Source organism: Hyaena hyaena, unplaced genomic scaffold (assembly GCF_003009895.1).
Source record: "Hyaena hyaena isolate Hyena2069 unplaced genomic scaffold, ASM300989v1 scaffold_994, whole genome shotgun sequence".
Classification (NCBI taxonomy): domain Eukaryota; kingdom Metazoa; phylum Chordata; class Mammalia; order Carnivora; family Hyaenidae; genus Hyaena; species Hyaena hyaena.
In genome coordinates this window covers 469718-484064 of record NW_024081627.1, presented here as the reverse complement: position 1 = coordinate 484064, position 14347 = coordinate 469718, and the positions used below count along the sequence as shown (strand labels likewise).

Genomic DNA, 14347 nt, shown 5'->3' with positions numbered 1-14347 from the left:
AACAAGCAAGCAAGCAGGGGAGGGGTAGAGAGAATCCCCAGAAGGCTTTGTGCTGACAGTGTACAGCCAGCGGGGAGCTCGATCTCATGGACCGTGAGATCGTGACCTGAGCCGAAATCAAGAGTCAGACACTTAACTGACTGAGCCGCCCAGACATCCCTGAATTGTCCTGAAGTATTGCATATGGAAAGTTTCCTTCTATAAAGTAGATGAGTAGTTAATTAGATAGCCTTAATTTAAAAAATTTTTTTTAATTTTTTTAATTTTATTTTTGAGAGCTAGAGAGACAGAGCATGAGCAGGGGAGGGGCAGAAAGAGAGGGAAACACAGAATCAGAAGCAGACTCCAGGCCCCGAGCTGTCAGCACAGAGCCCAACATGGGGCTCGAGCGCAGGGACTATGAGATCATGACCTGAGCTGAAGTCAGACACTCAACTGACTGAGCCACCTACGTGCCCCCATAGCCTTCTTTTTTTAAAATTTAATTTAATTTTTTCCCTTCATAGTTTATTGTCAAGTTGGTTTCCATATCATCCAGTGCTCATCCCAACAAGTGCCCTCCTCCATGACCATCACCCCTCTTCCGCTCCCCCCCACTCCCATCAGCCATCAGTTTGTTCTCAGTATTCAAGAGTCTCTCATGGTTTGCCTCTCTCCCTCTCCCCAACTGTTTTTCCCCTTCTTCTCCCCCATGGTCCTCCGTTAAGTTCCTCCTAATCCACTTATACGTGCAGACATATGGTACCTATCCTCTGCCTGACTTATTTTGCTCAGCATAACACCCTCGAGTTCCATCCACGTTGCTACAAATGGTCAGATTTCATTCTTTCTCATTGCCATGTAGTATTCCATTGTATAGATGAACCACATCTTGATCCATTCGTCATTTGATGGACATTTAGGCTCTTTCCATGATTTGGCTATTGTTGCAAGTGCTGCTGTGAACATTGGGGTACATGGGCCCCTGTGCATCAGCACCCCTGGATCCCTTGCCCATAGCCTTAATTCTTTTTTTTTCTTTTTTTTTTATTGTCAAATTAGTTTCCACATAACACCCAGTGCTCATCCCCACAAGTGCCCTCCTCCATGCCCATCCCCTCTCCCCCCCACATCCATCAGTCCTCAGTTTTTGTCAGTATTCAAGAGTCTCTCATGGTTTGCCTCTCTCCCTTTCCCCCACCATTTTCCCCCTTCTTCTCCCCCTTGTTCCTCAGTTAAGTTCTTCCTAATCCTCCTATACGTGCAAACATATGATATTTGTCCTTCTCTGACTGACTTGTTTCGCTCAGCATAACACCCTCAAGGTCCATCCATTTGCTACACATGGCCAGATTTCATTGTTTCTCATTGCCATGTAGTATTCCATGGTATAGATAAACCACATCTTCTTGATCCATTTGTCCGTTGATGGACGCTTAGGCTCTTTCCATGTTTTAGCTATTGTGGAGAGTGCTGCTATGAACATTGGGGTACATGNTGTTAGTTTCCTGAGGAACCTCCACACTGTTTTCCAGAGGGGCTGCACCAGTTTACATTCCCACCAACAGTGTAGGAGGGTGCCCGTTTCTCCACATCCTCGCCAGCATCTAGAGTCCTCTGATTTGCTCATTTTAGCCACTCTGACTGGCGTGAGGTGGTATCTCAGTGTGGTTTTGATTTGTATTTCCCTGATGAGTAGGGATGCTGAGCATTGTTTCATGTGTCTGTTGGCCATCTGGATGTCCTCTTTGGAGAAGTGTCTGTTCATCTCTTCTGCCCATTTCTTCACTGGGTTGTTTGTTTTTCGGGTGTGGAGTTTGGTGAGTTCCTTATAGATTCTGGATGTTAACCCTTTATCTGATATGTTATTTGCAACTATCTTTTCTCATTCCGTTGGTTGCCTATTAGTTTTGTGGGTTGTTTCCTTCACTGTGCAGAAGCTTTTAATCTTGAGGTCCCAATCGTTTATTTTTGCTCTTGATTCCCTTGCTTTTGGGAATGTGTCAAGTAAGAAGTTGCTGCGGTGGAGGTCAAGGAGGTTGTTTCCTGCTTTCTCCTCTAGGGTGTTGATAGTTTCTTGTCTCACGTTCAGGTCCTTTATCCATTTTGAGTTTATTTTTGTGCATGGTGTGAGAAAATGATCTAGTTTCATTCTTCTACATGTTGCTGTCCAGTTCTCCCAACACCATCTGTTAAAAAGGCTGTCTTTTCTCCATTGGATATTCTTTCCTGCTTTGTCAAAGATTAGTTGGCTGTATACTTTTGGGTCCACTTCTGAGTTCTCAATTCTGTTCCATTGGTCTATGTGTCTGTTTTTGTGCCAATACCATATTGTCTTGATGATGACAGCTTTGTAGTAGAGCCATAGCCTTAATTCTAAAGTGGGTCCCCATGTAAAACTGGCTCATTCCTCTGGCCCCCTACAGTCTTGTTTATGACTTATTTTTATGGTTCCTACTGAAGAATCCAAAGTGATACAGGGCGGGTCACCTCTGCCAGTTTGTAAGGTCCAGAGGAATTCCTAGCTGGGGGTTTAATGCATATTGCTTTTTTAAGTTGTGGTAAAATATCCATAACTTAATACTTACCATTTTGAACATTTGTAAATGTACGATTCAGTAACGTTAAGTATGCTCACAATGTTGTGTAACTATCCCCAACTAATACTCTATACCTGTTAAATAATAACTGCTCCTCCTGTCCTCCCCCACCTCCTGATAACTTCTACTTTTTATCTCTGTGAATTAATGTATATTGCTTTTTTTTCATTCTATGCTTTTTACTGTGGCTAAAAAAATACATAAGATAAAATTTGCTATGTAAACTATTTTTTTATATTAACCATTTTTAAGTGTATAGTTCCGTAGTGTGGAGTGTATTTATATCGTTGCGATATAGATCTCCACAATTTTTTCATCTTGTGAATCTAAAATTCTTTACTCACTAAACAACAATTCCTGTTTCTCCCTCCACCCAGGCCTTGGTAACCACTACTTTACTTTCTGTTTTTATGACTTTGACTACTTTAGATCCCTCAAAATAGTAGAATCATTCAGTATTTGTCTTTTTGTAACTCGCTTATCTCGTTTAGCTTGATGTCCTTACGGTTCATCCATGACATAGCATGTGACAGGATTTCCTTCCTTTTTAAAGCTGAGTAATACTCTATTGTATGTATATAACACATTTTGTGTATCCATCTGTCAGTCTCTGGACATTTGGGCTGCTTCTACCTCTTGGCTATTGTAGATAGTGCTGCTGTGAACGTGGGAGTGAAACTATCTCTTCAAGACCCTATTTTCAGGGGCGCCTGGGTGACTCAGTCAGTTAAGTGTCCAACTTCGGTTCAGATCATATTCTTGGGTTTCGTGGGTTCAAGCCCCGCATCGGGCTCTGTGCTGACAGCTCAGAGCCTAGAGCCTGTTTCACATTCTGTGTCTCCCTCTCTTTGTCCCTCCCCTACTTGGGCGCTCTCTTTCTCTAGTAAATAAATAAACTTTAAAAAAATGCTCGAGAAAAAGACCCTGTTTTCGGTTATTTTGGATAGAGACCCAGAGTGGCATTGCCAGATTATATGGTAGCTCTATTTTTAATTTCCTGAGGAACCTCTGTACTGTTGTCCACTTGACTGGTTCTGTGATCCCACCCACAGTGCATGAGGCTTCCAGTTTCTCTACATCCTTGCTAACACTTGTTATTTCCTGTTGTTGTTGTTTTTTATAGTAGACGTTCCAGTGAGTGTGAATACACATTGCTTTGTATACTTTCTTTTCCTTCTTTTCTTCCCCCAGCCTGGCCTGGGAGGGCAGGATTGTGGTGGTGGGTTTTGCTGGAGGAACCATTGCCTCTGTGCCGGCCAACCTTCTGCTCCTGAAGAACATCTCTGCCATGGGGCTGTACTGGGGCCGATACAAGGAACAGAACTTTCCCGTCTTCTCCAGAATCCTGTCGTCCGCTCTTCAGTACTGCCAGGAAGGGCGCATCCAGCCCCACGTCGGAGCGGTTTTTCAGCTGGAGGAGGTGAGGTGCTCTTAAGGGATGTGATGTGGCTAATGCCAGGACGTGATCTGTGTCAAACGACTGGGTAGTTTCTCTCTGGATCCCATAAATCCTCCTTTTACGGAATGAAAAGGTGAAAATGCAGTGCAGAATAATGGGGTCTCGAGGGCCGCGGGGTCATGGGACTTCTCCCGGTCTTCCGGGTTGTACGGCTGTAGCCTCAGCCCTGGTGAGCCACCTGGGAAACGGAATTTGCACAGGCCGTGAAGAGGCTGGACACTGAGACTCTATGTACGTCATGGGTTTCTTAAGCAGGGGGAAGTGATGCTGCTTTAGAAAATAATTTACCTGTGTTTAAATGAACTCTGAACTCCACAACATACACATCTAAGAAGGAAGCATTTAACTTGACCTTTGATTTTAGAATACAGACGCTTTAAAGTACAGCCAGATGATTTAAGCCGAGGTCCTGTGAGCAAAACACTATATCATGCCCAGCATCAGAAAACTGTAATTCATCCGTTAGTCACTGCAGTTAATTTTGTTGGCTATTCACTCCCTTTTTACACCTTTTTTCATTCCCCCTCAGTCCCATTAACGTGGAGTAAATTCCTCTCTTGTAATTGTGCGCATGCATATGCAACATAGCTGTGAATGTCAATCTGTTGGGTATTCACTGTGAATTCATTGACTGTGAAGCCTTTTTTTTTGCTTAATTTGTTTTAATGTTCAAAAAACTGTTTTGGTAACTTGAGTCAGCCATTGATGGGGGCAACGTTTGGTTCCTATGCAGATTAGTTGAGCCCAAGCTGTCAGTGCCAGGTTTTATCGCTCATTAGCCTTCCTTTTTTCCTTTTTTTTTTTCCCCTATGATGGGGCACATTCTTCTCAAACATTGTTTGCTTTCTTCTTCTCCTTTTTGGTATGTCAGTCAAGAAGATAGCATTTGGTGGTAAAAAGAGAACCCAACTAGCCATGGGAAAACTGGTCAGATTCTATTTCTACCTTTGCCTTCTCTGGTTTGCGTCTCCTCTCCTTTCCGGCCTTTGGTCTCCACGCCTCTACAGCGGGTTATGTACTTCAGGGGCTCGAGTGTGTGGGGGTGGACAGGTGACCTGAGCTGCCTGGGCTCTGGGATCCCCTCTCTGCTGGGGTCTGAGTAGCTGTACATTTTTACCTTTTTGTTCATCTGTTTCTTCTGTGAAAAGGTTTCGCGGCTTAAAAACCTTGAAAACCACCAGTTTCCAGAATTTCTGAGTCCCCTTCCATTACGTGATTTTTATCGTGTGTCTGTGACCTGAGGTTTGTTTTATACCTAAGCCTCCCGTATACCCATTGATGGAGGATAAGGACAATTAGAACAGGTGCGGAAACAATTGCTAGTTCGAACTGACTCTTCTCTCCATTGATGCATTCAAAGTGCTGTTCAGGCATGAGAAAAAGCCAGAGTTGGGTTATTGTAATCACTTACACTGAAGTTCTCTGTTCTTTTTTTTTTTTTAATTTTGAAATGTTTATTTATTTTTTTTGAGAGAGACAGAGTGCAAGCAGGGGAGGGCAGAGAAAGAGAGGGAGACGGGATCCAAAGCAGGGTCCAGGCTTTAAGCTGTCAGCACAGAGCCTGATGTGGGGCTCTAACCCACGAACCACAAAATCATGACCTGAGCTAGTCAGGAGCTCAACTGACTGAGCCACTCAGATGCTCCTCTGTTCTCTCTCTTTTTTTTTTTTTTTTTTAAACTTTATTTTTTTTTTTAATTTTTTTTTTTAATGTTTCATTTATTTCTAGGAGAGAGAGAGAGACAGCGTGAGCAGGGGAGGGTCAGAGAGAGAGGGAGTCACAGACGGGAACAGGCTCCAGGCTCTGAGCTGGCAGTTAGCACAGAGCCCGACGCGGGGCTCGAACCCACGAACCGCGAGATCATGACCCAAGCGAAAGTCGGTCCCTTAACCGACTAAGCCACCCAGGCGCCCCTCTCTCTTTTTTTTTTAAGTTGACTTATTGGGGTGCCTGGGTGGCTCAGTCGGTTAAGCATCCAACTTCAGCTCCGGTCATGATCTCACGGTTTGTGGGTTCGAGCCCCGCGTCGGGCTCTGTGCTGACAGCTAGCTCAGAGCCTGGAGCCTGCTTCAGATTCTGTGTCTCCCTCTCTCTCTGACCCTCCCCTGCTCGTGCTGTCTCTCTCCCTCTCTCTCTTTCTCAGAAATAAATAAAGCATTTAAAAAAAATTAAAGTTGACTTATTTATTTTGAGAGAGACAGAGAATGAACAGGGGAGGGGCAGCAATAGGGGGAAAGAGAGAGAGTCCCAAACAGGCTCCACACTGTCAGCACAGAGCCTAATGTGGGGTTCAAACCCACGAAACTTGAGATCATGCCCTGAGCTGAAACCAAGAATCAGACACTTAACTGACTGGCCACCCAGGTGCCCCAAGTTCTCTCTTTTCTTAAACACAAATTAACTATCTAATTGCTAACCTCCTGTCAGCTTGCCCTTCTTTCTAATGAGGGCTCCACGTGTGGGGTTTTTCTGGTTCTTCCCACACTGCTGACTTCCTGCTATCACACTGCTGGACCTCTGAGACCATTCTCCCTAACAATTTCACACATTTTGTTCACACACTATCCCTTTATTATTTCTTCTCTCTCTCTCTCTCTCTCTTTTTCAGTATGTGAACCATGTAGAGGAATAGGAATAATAATGGCAGCTCCCATACGTGAGGTGCGTACTGTGGGTCAAGAACTGTGCTAAGCACTTTTACACACATTTTCTCATTTCATCTTTGGGACATTCCCTTGACGTGTGAACCATTTTTATCATGTTTTACAGATGAAGAAATCAAGACTTGTAGGGGTTAAGCAACCTATTATGTAGTAAGTGACAGACCTGGAATCCAGTTCAGGGTGGTCTGAGGCCAGATTCTGGGCTCCTTATGGTTATGGCTGACCCTATCCTCATAGAAATCAGGAAGTTGCTCCTTAGAAACCTTATTCTAGAGTATGAAGTTTGTCCATTTATCAGAGAATTATCTATGTGAAAGAGCTATCTTACAGTTAAAACAACCAGGAATCTTGAACTTTCCCATGCAGTACCAGAATTTGTAGATTTTTTAAAGATTTATTTTATCTTATTTTTTAAATTTATTTTGAGAGAGAGAGAAAGAGCGTGAGTGCGAGAGGGGCAGAGAGAGAGAGAGAGAGAGAGAGAGAGAGAGAGAGAATCCCAAGCAGGCTCTGTGTTGTCAGCACAGAGTCTGATGTGGGACTCGATCCCACAAACCATGAGATAATGACCTGAGCTGAAACCAGGAGCCAGATATTCAACCAACTGAGCCACCCAGGAGCCCAGATTTTATTCTTCTAAAATGAAAATAATTAAATGAATATATACAGTTAATTTCACTTAAATGTAAAGCATGGGTGAATACTCTTCATGTAAATCAGTTAATGTATTAGAAAAAAATTATTTATCAGGACCTGTCTGGTGTGTATATATACACACACACACAAGTATATACATATAATATCAGGTACTAGTGCTCACTAGTTTGTGTTTGTGTTTTCTCCTGAATATGTGGGCTGGTAGATTTGACCTTGATAGATATTAATATGACCACATACTTTGTACCATAGTCTTTTTTAAAGATATTTTTATTTTTATTTGTAAACAATTTTTTTAATGTTTTATTTATTTTTGAGAGAGAGAGATAAAGACAGCGCGAGCAGGGGAGGATCAGAGAGAGAGGGAGACACAGAATCAGAAGCAGACTCCAGGCTCTGAGCTAGCTGTCAGCACAGAGCCCGATGTGGGGCTCGAACCCACAAACCATGAGATCAGGACCTGAGCTGAAGTCGGATGCTTAACCAACTGAGCCACCCAGGCGCCCCTTTAAAGATATTTTTAAAAAATGTTTATTTTTGAGGCCGGGGGAGGGGCAGAGAGGGAGACACAGAACCTGAAGCAAGCTCCAGGCTTTGATTTGTCTACACAGAGCCCGACGCAGAGCACCAACTCATGAACCGTGAGATCATGACCTGAGCTGGCTAGTCGCTTAACCACCTGAGCCACCCAGGTACCCCTGTATCATAGTCTTTTGAGTAGGCACAGGGTATGAACTTCTATAGCACTCTGTGCTTTTTGTTTATCTGCTTGTAATTATTCGATGCTTGTCATTCCTATAGACCATAAACTCCACGTGGGCATGAGCCATGCATTTCTTTGTCTCTAGATTCTGGAAGGTACTCATGTATCTGTTGAATGACTGACTGAGAGGAGGGGGCTATAGGGTTAGACCACCTAAGTTCAGATCCTGGCTATGATTAAATTACTCTTAACTGGCTATGGGTAAATTACTCACATCTTTGTGCCTTGGTTTCCTCACGTATAATGGGGCAGTAATAAACTCTACCTACTAAGGTGGTCATGAAGGTTACATAAGATAACGTGTAAAAGCACATAGCAGGCACTTAATATATTGTTTAAAGCAAAATACCTATCCATCATAAAATGGTTAGAGTTGAGCTTTTTCAGTTCCCATGAACTGTAACACATACATTGACATTTCATGGGCAGGATTAGAGAGACAGCCTTTAGATTTTCAATTTTAACTAGAATTTATTATTTTCTGAAGGATTGCACCTGTGCCATGATGGGTGGGCCATGAATGAGCACCATGATCTGTTCAGTGGGCGGCCTCATTTAGATGTGCCAAGTCTGTGTTCTGTAGAGATCTGAGCTTGATTATTACATAAAAGTCAGCTGAGGCCACGACATGAATAGATTTGATAGATAGAAATTGTTTACTTGAAGTTTCCTGAGTGTATGTGTATATATATATATATATACATACATACATATAATATATGTGTATAATATAATATATATATGTGTGTATATATCTGAGTGTATGTGTATATATATATATATACACACATTATTATTTCCTTATTTTTTTAAGTAGACTTCATGTCCAGCACAGACCCCAAATGGGGCTTGAACTCATGACCCTGAGATCAAGATCTGAGCTGAGAACAAGGGTTAGACGCTTAACTGATTGAGCCACCTAGGCACCCCTATCTGTGGAATATTCTTTTTTATTTTTTTATTTTATTATTATTATTTTTTAAATGTTTTATTTATTTCTAGGAGAGAGAGAGAGACAGCGCGAGGAGGGGAGGGTCAGAGAGAGAGGGAGTCACAGACTGAAACAGGCTCCAGGCTCTGAGCTGGCAGTCAGCACAGAGCCCTATGCGGGGCTCGAACCGCGAGATCATGACCTAAGCGAAAGTCGGACCCTTAACTGACTAAGCCACCTAGGCGACCCATGGAATATTCTTTTTTAAAAAATTATTTATTTTGAGAGAGAGAGAGAGAGAGAGAGAGAGAGCACAAGTGGTGGAGGGGCAAAGAGAGTGGGAGAGAGAGAGAGAGAATCTCCAGCAGACTCCACACCAACAGTGTGGAGCCTGATATGGGGTTCAGACTCATGAACTGTGAGATCATGACCTGAGCTGAAACCAAGAGTTGACACTTAACCAGCTGAGCCACCCAGGTGCCCCATATCTGTAGAATATTCTTAAAACTTAAATTACTCTTTAAGTTTAGATAACATTAATTTGAGTCCACTATTCCAGACCCAGTTTATGGGGTCTTCATATCTGCTAGTGACACTTAGCCCATGCCTTGGCCACTTGTCACATTTCTCTGGTGATGGCTCACACTACTTATCCGTGCAGTCATACAGCCAGACGCTGTCCCTCGGTCCCATCTCCTAACCCTTGATGGTTGCAAGCTCTCCTGGCAGGAGGGCTGATCCTAGGCAGAACCTTCATTTTGCTCTTCAGGGTGGGAGCCACTGTGGCTCTGGTACAGAGTTCTGATCCCCAGAACTCTGTACCAGATGGACCGTGTCGACATGCAGTGGGGTCTATGTGGCCTGTCTAGAGAGGTCCCCTAGCTGCTTGTCCCCCTGAAACTGTTACCAGTTCAGGATCAGTAACACACATGTCTTTCTTTGATTCTCTTCACCTCTTTCCTCACTCTTGCCTCCCTGGGATTGCAGGGAAGCAAGGCATACATTTTGACTGTGCTCTATTTTCTTTCCTTTTTTTTTTTTTTTTAAAGTTTATTTATTTTGAGAGAGAGACACAGAGAGAGAGAGACAGCATGAGTAGGAAGGGGCAGAGAGAGGGAGAGAGAGCCTCAAGTGGGCTCTGCTCTGTCAGTGCAGAGCCCTTTGCGGGGCTCAAACTCACAAACTGTGAGATCACAGCCTGAGCTGAAATCAAGAGTCAAATGCCTAACCGACTGAGCCACCCAGATGCCCCTTGCATAATGTTTCTGAGACTTATCCATATATTTGCACGTGTCCATAATTTGTTCTTGTTTTTTTTTTAACTGCTAAAGAGTGTTTCATTGTGTGATGTACCACAACTTATTTTTTCATTTATCAATTAATAGTTGTTTGATTATTTTCAGTTTTTGGTGGTTATGAATAGGTCTTCTGTAAACATTCATGCATTCATGTACAAGTTTTGTATAGATACTCTTTTTTTGTTTTTCATTTTAGCACTGGGATTTCTGGGACATGTGCTAAGTGAGTGTTTAACTTTTAGAAGTGTGCACATTTAGTTGGCGTGATTTACAGAGCAGGCCCCCTCCCCCGCCCCCAGTTTCCAGTGGTGCCTAGATAACATCATTAGATGTGAATGTCAGTTTAAAAGAAATCTATGCAGAATCCTACAAATAACAGATATTGACGTGCCTCAAGAAAGGGCAAAATTGACCAAATCAACAGCTTTCTCTTTTTGCCTTGTTACCATCTCTATTGCCCAGATTTTCAAGACACAGACACCATTATTATATTCCTACCAAAGCCCACAGCACCTGGGTTTTCTATTTTTTGGTATATTCTGGGTTAGAAACTGGTGCTCTAGCATGCATTATTTGCTTGAACACTTCAGGATTTTGTTTGTGCTTATTTGCTACTGTATTTGTTATATCTAACGTAAAAAATTATTTATTTATTTGTTTGTTTATTTATTTATTTATTTTGAGAGAGAGAGAGAGAGAGAGAGAAGGCATGCATGAGCATGAGCAGGGCAGAGAGAGAGGGAAAGGGAATCCCAAGCACCTATGCTCTGTCAGTGTGGACCCTGATGTGGGGTTTGAATGCACAACCATGCGATTATGACCTGAGCTGAAACCAAAAGCTGGACATTTAACTGCCTGAGCCACCCAGGCGCCCCTGTGTTTAGCTTTTAATAAATGTCCAGCTGTTTATGAGAATGGTTGTATTATTTTGCATTCCTACCAACAATACAGGAGAGTCTATTTGTCTGGCATCTGCCAGAACTTCGTATTGTCAATTATTTTCTTTAATGTTGGCCATTCCTGTAGGTGTACGGTGGTATCTCATTGTGGATTTAATTTGCGTTGCCCTATTGATCTTGAGTATGTTTTCATATGCTCATTTATCATCTATCTCTGTTCTGGCAAAACATCGGATGACTTTTAAAAGAAGATTCAGATGAACTTGTTTCAGAACAATGACATGATGAGTATAATGCAACTCTGACAATGTATCACTAACTAAGCATTTTTTTTTTTTAAATATTAATTAGCCTTTATTTTTTTTTTTTATTTTTTTTTTATTTTTTTATTTTTATTTTTTTTCTAACTAAGCATTTTTATCTTCTAAAAACAATGCTACCTAGTCCCAGATAGATTCATTCACTTGTGAGTTTATTTTCTTCATCAGCAGTCGCTGGGTACATTCTGGTATGCCGGTCAATAAAAACAGACTTTGGGAACTTCTTTCTTTTGTTGGGAAGATCTCAGGACGGGGGTTATGATAGGGGGAAAGGGCTGGTTTCTAAGGAGGTATGAATCAGCATGATATATTTAGGGAACTATAGCTTACTTTGATTATTCCTGCTTGATAAGCTAATTAAAAATTCTAAGAGCGGAACCTAAGACAAAAGCAATATCCTCACCCTGCCCCCCTATTATTCTGAATTGCATGTCTCCATAGATGAATTTAATTATGGCTTCATCCACTGCGAGGGAGGGTTCTGGGAACAGCCTGTGTGTCTATGTGGAGAGCGGTATAGAGGAGCCTCCCTCTCTGTGGGCAGCCTGTAGAATACGGAGGGAAAAAATGTCCCCAGCATCTGAATTAGCTATCAAAAGACTCTGGTCTGATACCATGCACTTTCCTTCTCAGTTTCTCACTCAGAGCCTTATCACACTGATTGAGCATCCAGTCTGGGACCCCGCTGGTTGCCTGGATAGAAACAACAAGGTAGAAAGGGGACAGAGTTGGATTATTTTTGGAAGTAGCTAAGATCACAGCAGAAGTGGCAAATGGACATAGAGAGAAGTCCAGAAAAACAGAAGGGAAATCACGGATGTTCAAAATTATGAGATCCCCAAATCATGGAACAGAAAGTTTATGCTGCCCACCAATATTATCTTTTAAAGAAGTTAGGTAAATATGTGTTACAACTCTGTAAGTACATATGTATGCCAAATAATTGAAAATAAGCTTTAGCACTTAAACGGACAACTTTCTTCGCATGTCAACATTTATCTGTAGGGGATTCCTTGTCTCTCTAGGATGCCAGGTAAAAGAGGTATTGCTATCTCAAATCAGGCTTGTTTTCTGGAGTATTTCCTATCTGTGGGCTGTGACAGATCTCTGGGAACAAACACTTCGAACTGACAGTGAGATACAGCTGTGAGTCGCCTGCAGCTATACCTCCGAGGGATCTACAGGGCAGGGATGCATGTTTCAAAACACGCGTCTTAGACCTCTTCTTCCTCCTTTGAGTATGTTTAAATTTACGTGGATTGGAAAGGTCTCTGTAAGGCACAGAGCCCTGCAAGACTGATGTTTTTGAAAACAGGGATTATGTGCTGCAGAGAATTGATTTGTTTGATTGATTGATTGGTTTTCCTGCTTATTTTTTTCTACGCTTTTTGGGAAGGATTTCAGTGGGAAGGATTGGCTATATTCATATTCCTCATTTCATTTTTTTAAAAACTCCTTTTTAAAATTAAAAAAATTTTTTAATAGTTTATTTATTTTTGAGACAGAGAGAGAGCACGAGCAGGGGGAGGGGTAGAGACAGAGAGGGAGACACAGAATCTGAAACAGGCTCCAGGCTTGGAGCTGTCAGCACAGAGCCCAATGTGGGGCTCGAACCCACAAACCATGAGATCAGGACCTGAGCTGAAGTCGGACGCTTAACCGACTGAGCCACCCAGGCACCCCCATTTTCCTCATTTCAAAGCACATTTTCTTTCTTTCTTTTTTTTTTATTAGTTTTTTACACTTTATTTTATTTTTTTTTAAATGAATATAACTTAGCGTCAAATTGGCTTACATACAACACCCAGTGCTCATCCCAACAATCAAAGCACTTTTTCACAGGTGGACCACTTCTGCTTTTAGGTCTGTGTATTTCTAGATGTGTGTATTTACTTATTCTCTTTATTCTCATTGCCCACTACCATTCTCCACTCTTTTATTCCCTCCTCAGAGTCAGTCTCTAGAGTATGTTTGATACACATGCTTGGATTTATATTTCCTTGTAAAACATACAATTTTTTGTGTGTTAGTTTATTTTCAAGTTACGCAGATACATGACAGCATAAGGTTGTGCAGTAGACCTTTTTCTGTTTCTTCATTTTTCACTCAGTGCTGTCTTTTTAAGCCCCACCCATGTTGCTGGTGCTGGTTCATTGCTTCTTATAGCTGCATAGAAGACAGTGGCATGCACCTGCCACAGTTTATAGGTCCGCTTCCTATGATGCACTCTGGCCTTGATCTGATTCCCTGCCACCATAATCAGCATCATAGTATACAGTCTCACAGTCGGGACTTGTGCAAATGTTGCTTTGGGAGCATTTTCCCAGGAGTCGGGGTGTTGGGTCATAGGATGTACATTTACTTAATTTGACAGCCAACTGCTCTCCAGGATGACTCGACCAGTTTATGCCCTTACCAGTGCAGGCAGATTTGTCATTTGCCACCCCTTTGATATGTAGCATTGTCCTACTTTCTGATTTTTGCCAGACTGATTGGTGTAAAGTGGCATCTTATTATTTTAATTGGCATCTCCCTGATTTCTAATCAATGTAAGCATCTCTGTATAGATTTGGTAAACATTCAGGTTTCCAATTCTTTGAATAGCAATTTAAGCCCTTCATGCAATTTTCTACAGGGCTTCCTGTCTCTTTTCTTACTAATTTGCAAAATTTCCTTGTGTAATCTATAGTTCTCAAATTTTAATGTGCATATGAATCACCTGGGGATCTTGTTAAGATGCAGATTATGATTCAGTAAAGGTAGGAAAGGGCTCAAGA

At 42.1% G+C, this 14347-nt stretch overlaps 1 protein-coding gene across 3 annotated transcripts in view; it reads left to right on the top strand.

Annotated features, from left to right (window-relative positions):
- The window catches only part of LOC120223497 (quinone oxidoreductase-like protein 2), a 33155-nt gene that overhangs the window by 13632 nt on the left and 5176 nt on the right, over positions 1-14347 (top strand). For 2 of the 3 annotated variants that reach the window (XM_039221673.1, XM_039221671.1), the window contains one exon: positions 3771-3999. In XM_039221673.1, the coding sequence (XP_039077604.1) occupies positions 3771-3999 (229 nt within the window). Of the gene's footprint in view, positions 1-3770; positions 4000-6647; positions 6701-14347 lie in introns of all 3 variants that reach the window. The other variant, XM_039221672.1, reaches the window with a different exon arrangement.